General features: G+C 35.2%; 1 protein-coding gene across 1 annotated transcript in view; it reads right to left on the bottom strand.

Moving 5' to 3' along the window:
• Positions 1–13,702, bottom strand: part of LOC120412918 (synaptic vesicle membrane protein VAT-1 homolog-like) — an 85,883-nt gene that overhangs the window by 8,683 nt on the left and 63,498 nt on the right. The window contains exons 4-5 of the mRNA XM_039573550.2: positions 11,577–11,706; positions 5,857–6,072 (exon numbers count right to left, since the gene is read on the bottom strand). Of these exons, the coding sequence (XP_039429484.1) occupies positions 5,857–6,072; positions 11,577–11,706 (346 nt within the window). The remainder of the gene's footprint in view (positions 1–5,856; positions 6,073–11,576; positions 11,707–13,702) is intronic.

Here is a 13,702-nt window from a genome sequence, read left to right as displayed (position 1 = left end):
CAGAAAAGAATTTTAATTGCTTGTTCCACACTTAATCAGCCCGCGCCACGCCGAGTGCAAAAACAATAATTTTATTACTCATTCATCATAGTTTCGCGCGATCATTATCTCCTCTCCCCCTTCCCGGAGGGGTGGTCGGGAGTAGGGATGTCACTGCAGCGGCGTCGGTCGTCGGTCGGTAAACTTTTTGTTTGGTGAACCTCATTTCCAGGGGCAGGCTCAAATTGTTTGCAGTGTTTTTAGATGTAAAACAATATAGGACTGATAAAGGAAGCCACAATGTTTAACATATTAGTCATCGGTTCGTGTTGCGTTGCAGCCACACAGTCATGGCGGGTGCGCTCCCTCGTCGAGTAAGTTGGCGAGACTGGCGACGCGGTTTGCTGATAATTCGATAAGGCGTAGGAAGTGCAAGTTGCAGCGATTAGAAGCTGATGAGGAATATATATTTTTTGGTTTAAGATCGAATTTATTGATTTTGAAAATGATGGACGTCACAGAACAGCTCAAAAGTGGGCTACAGATTCCATAGTGTCGTAAACGTAAGCTTGGTTAAGTCGTGATGTAAATTGGAAGAATTGGTGGTCTGGATTACAGAACGATTTGCTTGGCTTACAACAATTCTAAAGTAGGTAAACCATTTCAAAGAGTTACCAAACGATTGCGATTGATTTATTTCCGCTATCAAAAAATTGGAAACTTACAATGCTTTCAAATCTCTATTTCTGTACATTTCGGTTGACTCAAGGAGCAATTACACTACGGCAAACAAACAAACAAAATCGCACTTTTTGATAGTTTGCCTGCTTTGTTTGTTTGCCTGGATTTGTTTGAACAAACGTCAACAAGTTCACGAGTTTGGCAAACTGTCAAACGCGAAAATGTGCGAATTTGTTTGTTTGTTTGCGGTAGTGTAATGGCTCCTTCAGATCATCAAAAACGTATGTTGTAACATCCAATGCATGTGCTTTTCGGATCTCTCCAACAAAAGTCTACAAACAGATAATTTATCTTGGTTAACCAATTTTTAAATTTATTTTTATTGAAAAGATAAAAAAAAAATCCACAAATAATATTGAAAATCGAACCAATAGTTTCTGAAATATCGCCAATTGAAAATTACAGGCTTATTATGTGACACTTGGAAGAACTAATTTCCATCGATTCGAATCTCGGACAGACGGTAATAACAAAATTTATACCATTTCAATAACGAAAACTGTTAAAATAACAGAAAATTGTATGGATTCTTCTTAAAAAATCAGTTTATGCATGAGGGTTTAATAACAGTTAATTTTATCATAACTAAATGAGGAAGGTGCTGTGTCCTATCCCTCGCCTAGACCAGACCAAAATCCATGATAAAGCAGTCAGACCAAATCTGTCAGACCAAAGAGCGAAAAGTAAACAATCTTGGTCTTCGACGTAGGTGCACACAAATCAAGAAAAGAAAATCTGAAAAAGAATTTTATTTTTTCAATTCAATGACTGGTTTTGGACTGCAAAATTGAATGTACGTCAGAAAATGATTAAACCGTGCGGCGGCCTGTACACCGACAATTAAATAAGCAGTTAAAAGCCTTATTCTTCCACTTTAATTTTTGATCGCGTTTTCGGTTTACACCTGAACAATCTTGAAATTATTTATACGCATTTGTGATTCCTCTCTTTCCATCATTCCCTTGAACCAAATTTTTATATTGGTCTGATATTGGTTGAAAGCCAAAATAACCTTCGAATAACATTTTTTGTTATGGAAGAAAGATTTGTTCGAAGAAAAACTTAAAATGTTGTTATCACAGACAACAGTCCAATAATAAAAAAACATATCTGCGAATACAAAAACTTGTTATAAATAACATAAAATGATATTGAACAAGTATTTTCAAATATCAAAAAAATGTTAGTCCAAAGTTATTACCTCCTGCTTGGGATTCTTTTTCAAACTGTTTCTCAGAAACTATTTATCCAAAAAAAAATTTAGGTATTATTGAGAACTATTGAGAAAAAAAGGTACACGGATTTTTTTTTTTTTTTTGCAAATACAAAAACTAAATTCTCCAAAATACGTTTTTTTAATTTTCAAGTTTTTAATATGTTTAAGACGACAAAAACCCGCAACTTTTGAGCCATATGGAGTATGGAGTTATGATTTTTTGAAAAATTGTGATTTTTGGAAAAAAAATCGAAATTCTATACAAAAACAAAGACCTAACTTTTAAATGTAAAATTGAATTTGTAATCGAAAAGTACACAGATGTTTTGATATACGGCTTCGTTTTCAAGATATAGCCACCGAAATTTTGATTTTAGCGAAATATTTGCAGTTTTTTGATTTTTAAAAATAGTGACCATGAGTTACCATTTCTTAAAATATTTTTTTAAAAGCTCACAAAATTTGCTATAAATTTGTTCCAGAGACATTAAAGATTGGACCTCTGGATGCCGAGATACAGCGGCCTGAAAAAAAAGAAACAGGGAAATTGTTTTTTTTTAAGTCTCACCCAAACAACCCTCCATTTTCTAATGTCGATATCTCAGCAACTAATGGTCCGATTTTCAATGTGAAAACATGAAACATTCATGAAATTTTCTTATAACTTCGAAAACAATGCTTTGATTTTTTTTAAATCAAGGCTGACATTTCAAAAGGGCGTTACATAGAATGTATGTCCTTTTCAAAATGATAGTCATGATTCAAAAAATGTTAACATATTGATTTCAAAAAGATCAAAAAATTCACGAATGTTTCATGATTTTACATTGAAAATCGGACCATCAGTTACTGAGATATCGACATTAGAAATTTTTTATATATATTTTTTTTTTTCTCAAAAAATCCGATTTTGCACCATGCACTAAAAAGATGTCTTTTTTAGTCTCCGAAAACATATCAAAAACTTTCAAAAATTCAAAAATATGAGTATTGGGGATTTAACCTTTAATGGTAAAAAGTTAAATAAAAAAAAACGGTATTGTTTTTCCGTGATCTTATTTTCCAAAAAACAATCCTAATCATAACCTCATATCTAAGGCTACAGATTTTAAACACACCGGATTTTAGTATTGATTTTTTTGTATAATACGGATATGTACTGAATTTGTTTATGACAATAATATCTTTTTCAAATTGAATGGCTGTTTGTTATTTGGCCAAAACTTTTGCTAAATAGACATTTTAATTTAACTATCAGTTTGATTTCAAAAGGATTATTTCCAGGTTTGCCTCACTTCATTATCAAATCAAATCTATTCAAATTTCTTACAAAACATATTCATAAAAAAAAAGATTCAAAATGTATGGAGACTTGGATTTTTTACATAGGAAATATGGACATCCAAATGAAAAATATCGCGAAAATCTGGAAAAACTACTAAACGAAGTTGACTTTATAGCTGTCGGCCGCCAATGCTGGTACCAACCACTAGTGTCTTCCTTTTTATCTACAAGGACTTCGCCGCCCTGGGCTTCTAAGTGTATGAAAGTATGGCACGGAGCGACGGCGCCGAATACCCATATTTACACAAAGAATTTTAGAACGCCCGCCGCGGGATTCGAACCGGCGACCTCTGGATTGTAAGTCCAGTGCGCGGTCCGATTGATCCACACGGGCGGGAAACTACTAATTAGTATAGAATGTTCTTCTTCAACAAAAAAAAAATCTGCATTTCAGAACTATTTTAGCCAGTGCCATCAATTCCTTACAAATATCAAACTTGTTGAACAACCGTTGTAGCAACGGGAAAAAAACTTCTGTTCAACTTCTTGTTTACTGTTTCATAATTGTGGGATGTTATTGTACTTCACACAGTTATCAAACACCTGAATTTAACAGATAATTCCGCATCAAATATTATCAGTCAATTAAAAAAAAGGTTTAGTTTTACAGTTTTACAAGTACAGCATGTAAATCCATCGAACACATATATCAGACCTTTGATGTTTGATTGCAGATTTTAAGGGTCGCTTTCAACTGAAAATGAGTAATTAAATGCTGCAAGATCAAGTATTGTGAAAAATAGTCAAAGAGTGAAAAACAGCCAACTAAATGACAATAGAACCCAATCGTTAACCTTCCCAACACATGAAAATTTTCCCTGATTTTGTCGAAAATATGCACTATACGATTGATCTTAAAAAAAAGTGTTCAATAATGCATTTTCTGAGATATTTTCAAATATTTAAAATCACTTGATATTTCCTAACTGTTGGAATGACTGTTGATAAATTTTGCATGACTGGTTTTTATCATTTCGTTTCCAACAAAGAATTACAAAAAAAAACCCTTTCAAGTTAACAGCAATCGATTCTAGCTTTCAAACTCAACCCTAACATGAAATCGTGCCATTTGAAAGCCATTTCCCTTCGGAGGGAAAATCAAATCGAGCATTTCTCCAGCCCGACAGTTAGTTGCGTGCCAACACAACCAAACCGCCAATTATAGTTTTATTTTTAAATCCCCACACAAAGTGGCATTAGTCACAATTATTATTCTAACCTCCCCCCTCAGCATCGTGTGACGTCCACGATGTGGCACTGTATCGATCTCAATACGAGACCCCCCCTTAATGGAAAATGGATTTCCGAGAAATATCACCCACTTTTGCATGGGTTTGAATAATTAAACGCGGGCCGGGGCTGCCGTTTCACGCGAATATTCCCCAAAAACTCATCGTCGAGTCGGTACGGTATACTCTTTAGTGGTGGTGACAATTATCTATCATCGAGCAGTGCATTCGTTTCTGCAAAGTGCACTGAAGTTCAAGCGAAATATTTCGTTTGGAGCTATCAAGCTATTTTCGACAATTTTTAATTTTAAAATTAAATGATAATTAAAGGTTACAAGTTTGATTGAAAAAAACGTCTCACTAAAATATTTGTCTCATTGAGAGTCAAAAATAGACGTTTCCCCCTCACTGTTTCGTCCGACGACAACCACACCCTTCTTGGAGACCCCCTCCAACGCCCAGATCCTTGGCGGCGAAGGCAAATGGCAAAACTCCAAATGAGGTTAATTTTCATTTGTTCCCCTTTTGCGGCGGCCAGTGCCGCGTTTCCGCCTTTAATTGCCCCACGAGACCCCGAGTCGGATTGGCCACCTTGGCGGTGAACTCCCTCAGTCGGCTCCCTGTGCCGGCTGTCGTGACAATACTTTTCACTTCGACTCTCTCCCCCACGGGGGGTTGGCGGGGAAAAAGCGTGGGTGGAGGAGCAGAAAAAAAATTGCAGGCAGACAGACAGACGGGCGCCCACCTGTGCCACGCCGCGTACAATTTAAGTGAGCAAAGGGAGCCTGAAAGTTGGTAATGATGATTTACCTGTGGAAGTGATGGAGAAAATCGATAGTTTCAGGGAGAAGATTGTTGTCGTTTATGACATTAGAATTCTAGATTTTTTTTTGTAAAACTGACAGTTAAAAAAAATCCCACATCAATCAAATTTGGTGAGGCTGAAAGCAATTTCAAATAATCCAAAAAGGACAGGTATTTAGAACAGGTGTCACAGGCACTCGTATCGAACTTAGAATTATTTCTTTGAAATCATAAACTACGAATTCAAAAGCCATTAACCTCCTAATAAAAGGTTAAGGTAGCCGATTCTACCTTCACGTAACAACTACAACCGGCACCGTCTAACTTCAGAGTTATACCACCATTACTAATTATTTGACGACGACGACAATGACCACCTTTTCCCACGACCTAACCCTAATCCTTACCGAAACTGCTCACGTCACGTTTCGGGTTGATTGTCGGTCTCGACTAGGCGTTCAACCCCTACCCCTCTGCATGACCCTAGGGCCGATTCGCTAATTTCACCCATTTCTCTAACGAGTGAAAGGACCAACAACTTACCACTCCACCGCCGACCGAGTGCAACAGGATGGATTTGCCCTCGCGCAGCGAAACCAAATCGAAGATGAGGATGTACGCGACCAGGTAGTTCATCACGGTGGCGGCCGCGTCCTGGAAGCTCATCTCCTCCGGAATGTGGTACACGTACTTGGTGGGGACGGCCACCAGCTCGGACCAGGCGCGGAACTCGGGCAGCGCCACCACGCGGTCTCCGACCTGGGAAAATAAAGAAAAAAAAGGAAAGAAAGATAAGAAAAGCTGCTTTTTGATACGAAACGAGTGTGACGGAAATTGAGGAGGAAATGCGATATTTCATGGCCGGTAAGGATTAGCCGGAATGGAGTTTCTTTTATTGTGGGTAGCCGTTTCGGTATGCGGTTCTTATGACTTTCGGGATATGCTTGGAATAATAAGTTGTGGAAAGACTTCCAGGCAGAATTTTGATGATTCTACTTTCACTTTATTTAGAACCGAACTCTCTTAAAGAGAAATAATCTTTAAATAAAAGTCGATCGCTTACAAGAAAAAAATTGAGCTAACAGTAATGCTAAGTATAGTTAATTTTTATTTCGGTTGTCATTTGATGATTTCTAAAAAAAAATACTAGTCTCCATAATCTGTTCTAGAGTCCGGCTGAAACTTTTTTGGTGCCTTCGGTATGCCCAAAGATGCCATTTTGCATCATTAGTTTGTCCATATAATTTTCCATACAAATTTGGCAGCTGTCCATACAAAAATGTTAAATGAAAATTCAAAAATCTGTATCTTTTGAAGGAATTTTTTGATCGATTTGGTGTCTTCCGCAAAGTTGTAGGTATGGATAAGGACTACACTGGAAAAAATGATACACGGTAAAAAAAACTTTGGTGATTTTTCATTTCAGTTTTTGTCTTGAACTTGATTTGCAAAAAAACACTATTTTTTCTGATATGTTTTATGGGACATAAAATGCCAACTTTTCAGAAATGGGGCAAAAAACTTCAACTGAGTTATGAATTTTTGAAACAATACTGATTGTTTTAAAAATTCAAAATAGCGATCTCAAAAAATTTTCAACTTCATTTTTCGATGTAAAATCGAATTTGCAATCAAAACGTTACTAAGTGAATTTTTGATAAACTGCACCGATTTCAAGTAATAGCCATTTTTAGGTAACTTTCAAAATAGTCTCAGCTATTCATTTTTTTTAATTAGTGCCCATATTTGCCCACTTTAAAAAAACAAAAAAACTTTGAAAAGCTGAGAAAATTCACTATATTTTGCTTTTATGAATTTTGTAGATACGACCCTTAGTTGCTGAGATATTGCCATACAAAGGTTTAATAACAGAAAAATTTATGTTTTCTGAGTCTCACCCAGACTGGTGGCAAGCTTGTCAAAAAGTGAACCTCGCTTTTGACAGTCCATATAGGGTGAACGCTCCATAAACTGGTTGCACAAAATAGGGTATACAGGCCATTTATGAGTAAATTCGAAAATAAGTTTATTTAATTTTAAGATTTGTAATTTGAAATTGTTATTTATTGTCTAGTTATTTTTTTTGTTAAGACCGAGCCATGCGGCAACGCTTCCGACTCGTAAATGGGAGTTCAGAACCCGGTGCGGACCAACATAGCAGGTTATCGTTTCCCTTCTGGATTCGATTTCTAAGTAAAGGAAAAGTAGTTTATCGTCACAAGCTGGACATTATCTTCTTGGAATATTGACATTTAACACTAAAATATGTGTATAAGCTAACATTAAAAAATGTGAACGATTGACTTCGTCCTCAAAAGGCTGGATAATATTTTATTTTTTCTAGTTATTTATTTTTTGACAAAAAATATTCAAAACTATTCATCAAAAACAAAATTTAAAATAATTTTTCACAAAAAAAACTTTTTTTCAATTGCACATTTGCTGGCTCTTTTACCCTATATTTAGCGTCAGAGGGGTAAAGCGACCAAATAGCGGGGTCCACGGTCCAACAAATGTGAGTATCGCGGCCCATACATACAATTTGACAATCTTGCCATCAGGCTGGTCTCACCCAAACAACCCACAATTTTCTTATGTCGATATCTCAGCAACAAATGGTCCGATTTTCAATGTTAAAATATGAAACATGCGTGAAATTGTTTGATCTTTTCGAAAACAATATTTTCAATTTTAATAAATCTAGACTAACATTTAAATTTTTTGAAAAAATCATTATTGATTCAAAAATTTATAACTCAGTCGAAGATTTTTTGCCCATTCTAGAAATTTCTGAAATGTTGGCATTTGGTGTCCCCTAAAACATATCAAAAAATGAAAAAAAATAAAAAGAGTGTTTTTTTGATAATCAAGTTTTAGTGACAAAAAGTGAAATTGAAAATCATCATCAAAATTTTACCGTGTGTCTTTTTTCAGTGTAGTCCTTATCCATACCTACAACTGCGGAAGACATCAAATCGATCAAAAAATTTCTTCAAAAGATACAGATTTTTGAATTTTCATTTACCATTTTTGCATGGACAGCTGCCAAATTTGTATGGAAAATTATATGAGCATACTAATGATGCAAAATGGCTTCTTTAGGCACACCAAAGGCACCAAAAAAGTTTCAGCCGGATTAAAAAATACAAAAAAAATCGAGAACCGAAATCTCAGAGACTGGCTCTTTAGAAAATTATCAAGAAGATACGTTCCAAAAATAGGAAGAATAAATGGAGTATAAAATACTGCATTAAAACAAAAAGCGGCTCATAAAATAAATAAGTCAGAAAAACTTCAATAAAAACTACAATTAATTTCACAATCTTGAACAAAAAATGATAGAGCACAAAAAACCAAATTGGGAAAAATACCATTTTGAAATCAATTTATTTGATATGTTTTATTTATAAGTTGGTACAATAAATTTGAAGTAATTTGTGAAACACACAATAAGCAGGTTTTCATTAACCGCGAAAAAATAAAAACAAGTGCAAAAAGTTTCACAAAATGCTTTATACAGCTTCTGTCAAATAACGAAAACATTATCTTTCCGACGTTTTATATCGTTTTTTCCGATTTGTGCTTTAGGAAAACGAATAGAAAGGTGAATTTGATAAGAAAAAAAATGCGTTGATGAACGTTATACAATGCATTCTAAATAGTTTGCAAAACAATTCACATGTTTTTAACATAAAAATACACATGTTTTTAAAATAAAAATAAACATGTTTTAAAAATAAAAATAAATTCTCCAAGATATTATGAGAGAATTTTGAAGGGGAATGGACAAAAACTTGAGTAAAAAATAGCTTCGGCCTTTTTCAGTTGAATTTTTTTGCTGCTAATTCCAAAGATAAAAAAAATGCTGACAAAACATGTCAATCATTTATATCTTGAAAATTTTGCATAACCCTAATGGTCTTTAATTTTTATTTCAAAAAAATGATTAAAATAACATGTTGAAAACATTTGTAACCTAAAAGAATGTAAATGAATAAATTCCGAAAATAAAGATTGTTTCTAATCATAGGCCAAAACATTGTAAAACAAGTCATCTGAGTGCATCTCTACAATTTACCAAATCGACTTTTCTTTATATTTTTTGATTTGGATAAAATTTGTCCATACAATGCCTATTTCAAAAGAAGTCCTACCATAAAATTTTGGGGGCTGGTCATAAAAAAAAGGTTTTGTAAATGTATGAAATTCTGTATTTTGAGAAGAGATTATCTGATCGATTTGGTGTCTTCGGAAAATGTGTAGGTTATGAATAGAACATATCAGAAAGAAATAGGTACATTTTTTTTGTAATTTGATTGTAATTATTTTAAGCACAATCAAATTTGTAATCAAAAAGTACTTAACAATTATATAGCTACCGTAAACCGACGTGACATTGATAGGTTTTCATTTATTTTTGGATTATTTTCCAAGGTTTTTCTCAAAATTATTATTTTTTGAATCTGTACTGGGGTAGGCCACACAGGATCCATACACTTTTTATGAATTTTTTTTCGATAATGTAAAAAAATATTCGCTTAAAAATTCTTATTTTGAATTCTGGGGTGACTTTGATGGTCATAGTTTTTCTAGTTGAAATCAGAGTAAAGGTGTTGACATTTTATGTTAACATCAAAAGTTCCTTAATTTAGGTTATTGATATAGTTTTTTAAGAAAAAAAAAAAACAATGTTTATATTTTGTTAACTAAGTTTATAAGCTTTTTACCAAACTACATATCCCAAGTAACCGCGGTAGGATAAAACTCTCTTCAAGTACTCTTCCAAACTCCTGAAGAAGTTTTGAAGAGAATTTTATCCTACCGCGGTCCAAACTGTTATGCTGTAGCTATCTTGAAGAGTTCTTGTAGAATTCCTGGTAAAAAATGTTACTTGGGATATATTTTAGGTAAAATTGTTAAAAATTCCGAATTTTACCTTGAAATTTGTTAAAACTTTGTTTGTTAAATTATTTATTCATATTTCATTAAACTGAACTCGAAGCACGAATCAAATTTTTTCATTATGTTTCAAACACATCATGTTAATTATTTACAAACTTATTACACCTCCTCCTAGTGAGAAATTGTCCAAAGAATCTGAAAATATTCATTGAGAAAATCATGACACTTTGAGAATATTTAGATTAAGTTATGTAATTCATCAATATTTCCTTAATTTTAGTCAACTAACTTTTTAAATTATTCAAAATTTAATGAAAACTTCTTTAAGAAGTACTTTGAACCCTTCTCTACCATGGTCAGTATGATTCCATATCATTCCGTACGTATTCAATTTGTACTCTTCAGTTTTCGGAAAAATCTCAAACCTGTCAAAGTGACCCGGCTATCAAAGTCCACCCGTTTTACGGTAATATAAGGTATAAATTATATTTTTATGTTGTTTTAGTTCAAAAAATTATTCTTCAAATAAAAGCACCTCTTTGAAAATTATTTTTGAAAAGCTGAGAATGTTTCCAACAATTTTCTCTCTGGAACTTTGAAAAGCGAGCCTCAAATTAAAAATGTCACCTAATTAACCTGTAATTTTCAATTGAACATATCTCGGAAACTATTGGCACAATTTTCTATATTAAAAAATGAATCTTTTGCTATTTTTCTGATCTCTTCAATAAAAATATTTTAATCGAATATAACTTGGTCTAAAATATGAAAATTGAATATTATCTATTTTAAGACCTTAGCAAAACATGAACCAGATTTTTAAATTTTGTAATTATTTTTTTGAAGAGATCAAAAAATTCTGAAACAACTTATCTTTCTTATGCTGACAGATAGAATCTTGTTGTGGAGCCAATTTTTTAGCACAACAAAAAAATACATTCAGCAAAATTCTTACTGCCACAAATCCAGAAAAAGTGGCTAACATCCAGTAAAGCACTCACTGAACCCAAGCTTATGAAGCTCATCAGTCCAAACACGAGAGAAAAGAGCGAAGAAAGATGCCATCGTTAGTGTACGTGATGTCAATTCATAAAGATCCTGCCAGTCTGTCTCGAGAAGCAGTCAATTTTTGCCGAAAAACTTGTGCGGAAAATTTTCCAAGGAGAAACACCATCCGGCGCGCGGTAATAATGATAAAATGTGGTCTAATTATTACACCCTTGTCTGAGGGGAGGACTAAGCTGCTTTGAAGTGTCCAAAAATAGCCGTGCGCGTCTAAGATTGCAATAAAATCGACGTTTTCCCCCTCCACCCGAAACGAGATTATAAACTTTTCCCATTTGCTGCGTCAAGTGTCTTACCTTGAATCCTTCGACTTCCTCGCCGACGGCTTCGACCTCACCGGCGCACTCGAAGCCCATGATGGTGGGCGTCTTCGGCGGGGAATCGATCGCTCCCAGGCGCACCATCAGGTCCTGGAAGTTGAGACCACTGAAAGATAGAGGGCGGAAAATAAGGACGTTAGAAAAAAAAATCGCCAAGAAATACTCTTTGAAGCCACACGACACTTTTCAGGTTGGAACGTGCGACCCTGTGACAGATAGCATCTGGTAAATGTTTTCCAATTTATATTCCACACATAATTAAGAGAAAAATATTTCCACCCTGGAAAAGTTGTGCAGAGTCGGCGACAAACACGCAAAGGTCTCCGAGACAGACAGACATATAGTCAGACACCGAGCGAGTCATAACAAGGACAGACAGTCGAAACGTGACGGTGCCGAGGTGGAAATTCTGAGGGAGGGGGAAAACTTGCACCAGGAAAAACTTTCCAACAAGAGGCGCACATGCACTTGACGGGATAGCTTCGTCTTCTGGGAAAAACTTGTGTGTGTGAACGGTGCAGCTGATGAGCAGGGTTGCCAAATTTAAGGAACTTTCAAATTTAGTTTTCAAAGAAGCTGGCAACACTTAATTTTAACCTGTAGTCATGATACAAATCCGTAAAACTAGTGCTGGAGGAGATCCCAAAATGGACATTCTTTTAAATTTGGAGAAAAACATTTTTTTATCTTTCCAACCTTCGTCCTTCCCCGCACAAATTTTCCACTGCGTATCGTTAAATGCATTCCAAGAGCATAAACTTCAATTCATTCTGCGTTTACTTTCTCCCAGAACACATCGTTCTGCTTAAACAGACTCGCAAGATGAATGCTTCGGACTGTCTGTATTATTTTCCCTTCAAATTACCCTCCTACAACAGCCACAGCACAGCTAGCATATATTTCGACCCAAAACAGTTCCCAACCGGGGAAAACATAATTTTCAAGAGCATCCCTCTTTTTGCCACTCCTCTCCGCAGCAATCGTCGAGGGTCCCCGAAGTAATCTAAACTGAGCAGTAAGCATTCCCCAAATAAGACAGACACATACAGTTTCGACCCGTTTTTATTGGGTTATAATGTTTGACTTTATGGGAATTTGATGAACTGTCGGGATTGTATCGGGTTCAGATATGGCACCAGATAGTCACGGCATCGCTGCACTTGAAATTCTGTTGCTGCAGGAGGGTTGAAGAGTGTGTTGAAAATGTCTGATTTGTTGTTTACGAGCCCTTGAAAAGTTTAGTAGACTGGTGAAAAGTGCACTTTGTTGCGGGATTTTTGAGCGCAATAATTTTGCTCATGGAAAAAACCCATAATATTTACTCTGTAAATCCTAATTTTGAGTCAGAGCCAGAGAAGTACAAATGAACATGTATTCTCAGCTAAATTAATTCTCAAACACGATTGCTATAAATCTCCCCCAACTCTTCAAAGAAGAAACAAACCTTCACAAAAGAATTGTTACCCAAATTTAATTAACCCTCCCAAAACAGCAAACAAATGATGCCACAAATAAAAACGCACACAGCACCAAAAACCTAATTGAAACCTTTCATCATGGCAAGTGGTTCCGTTTCCGCCAGGCCCCCTACTCGGAGCAGCATTAAAAAAACAAGGAACCAGACGGTCTTGAAGTTTCCCTCCCGAAACTAAGCCTGCGTTAAGCCCCTTTTTGCTAAACAAATTAGCCACATAACGCGAACATTTCCTCTTTCGTTTTGGGCGAATGTTTTCATTTATTGTGTTCCCAAGGTGGAGTGTTGAACGGTGGTTAAACGATGTTTTATGAGAGGGTTTTTTATAAACAAAAAAAACTCGAAACTTAATCCATTTCAACGAATCATCTTCGTGGTAAACTTTATCCAGTTGGCCTGGCCGTTTAGAAAAGAAGGATGTTGGAAGTAATCACCCCGACATTCCCCCAGGATGCTTTCGAAAGGTTTGCTGTGCTAGAGTTAAAAACTTAAAACATATTACATAAATACTAGTTTAATTATTTTTAAATCATCAAAACCAGAAAGACGCTGGTCTGGTTCAAGATAAATACATCTTGATCTATTTTATTTACAGCCATTTTGATTTGTTGATGTAATGGAATTACAC

The sequence above is a fragment of the Culex pipiens genome, chromosome 3 (assembly GCF_016801865.2).
Source record: "Culex pipiens pallens isolate TS chromosome 3, TS_CPP_V2, whole genome shotgun sequence".
Lineage (NCBI taxonomy): Eukaryota > Metazoa > Arthropoda > Insecta > Diptera > Culicidae > Culex > Culex pipiens.
The sequence above is the reverse complement of the archived record's forward strand: the minus strand, read 5'-3'. Positions and strand labels throughout refer to the sequence as shown.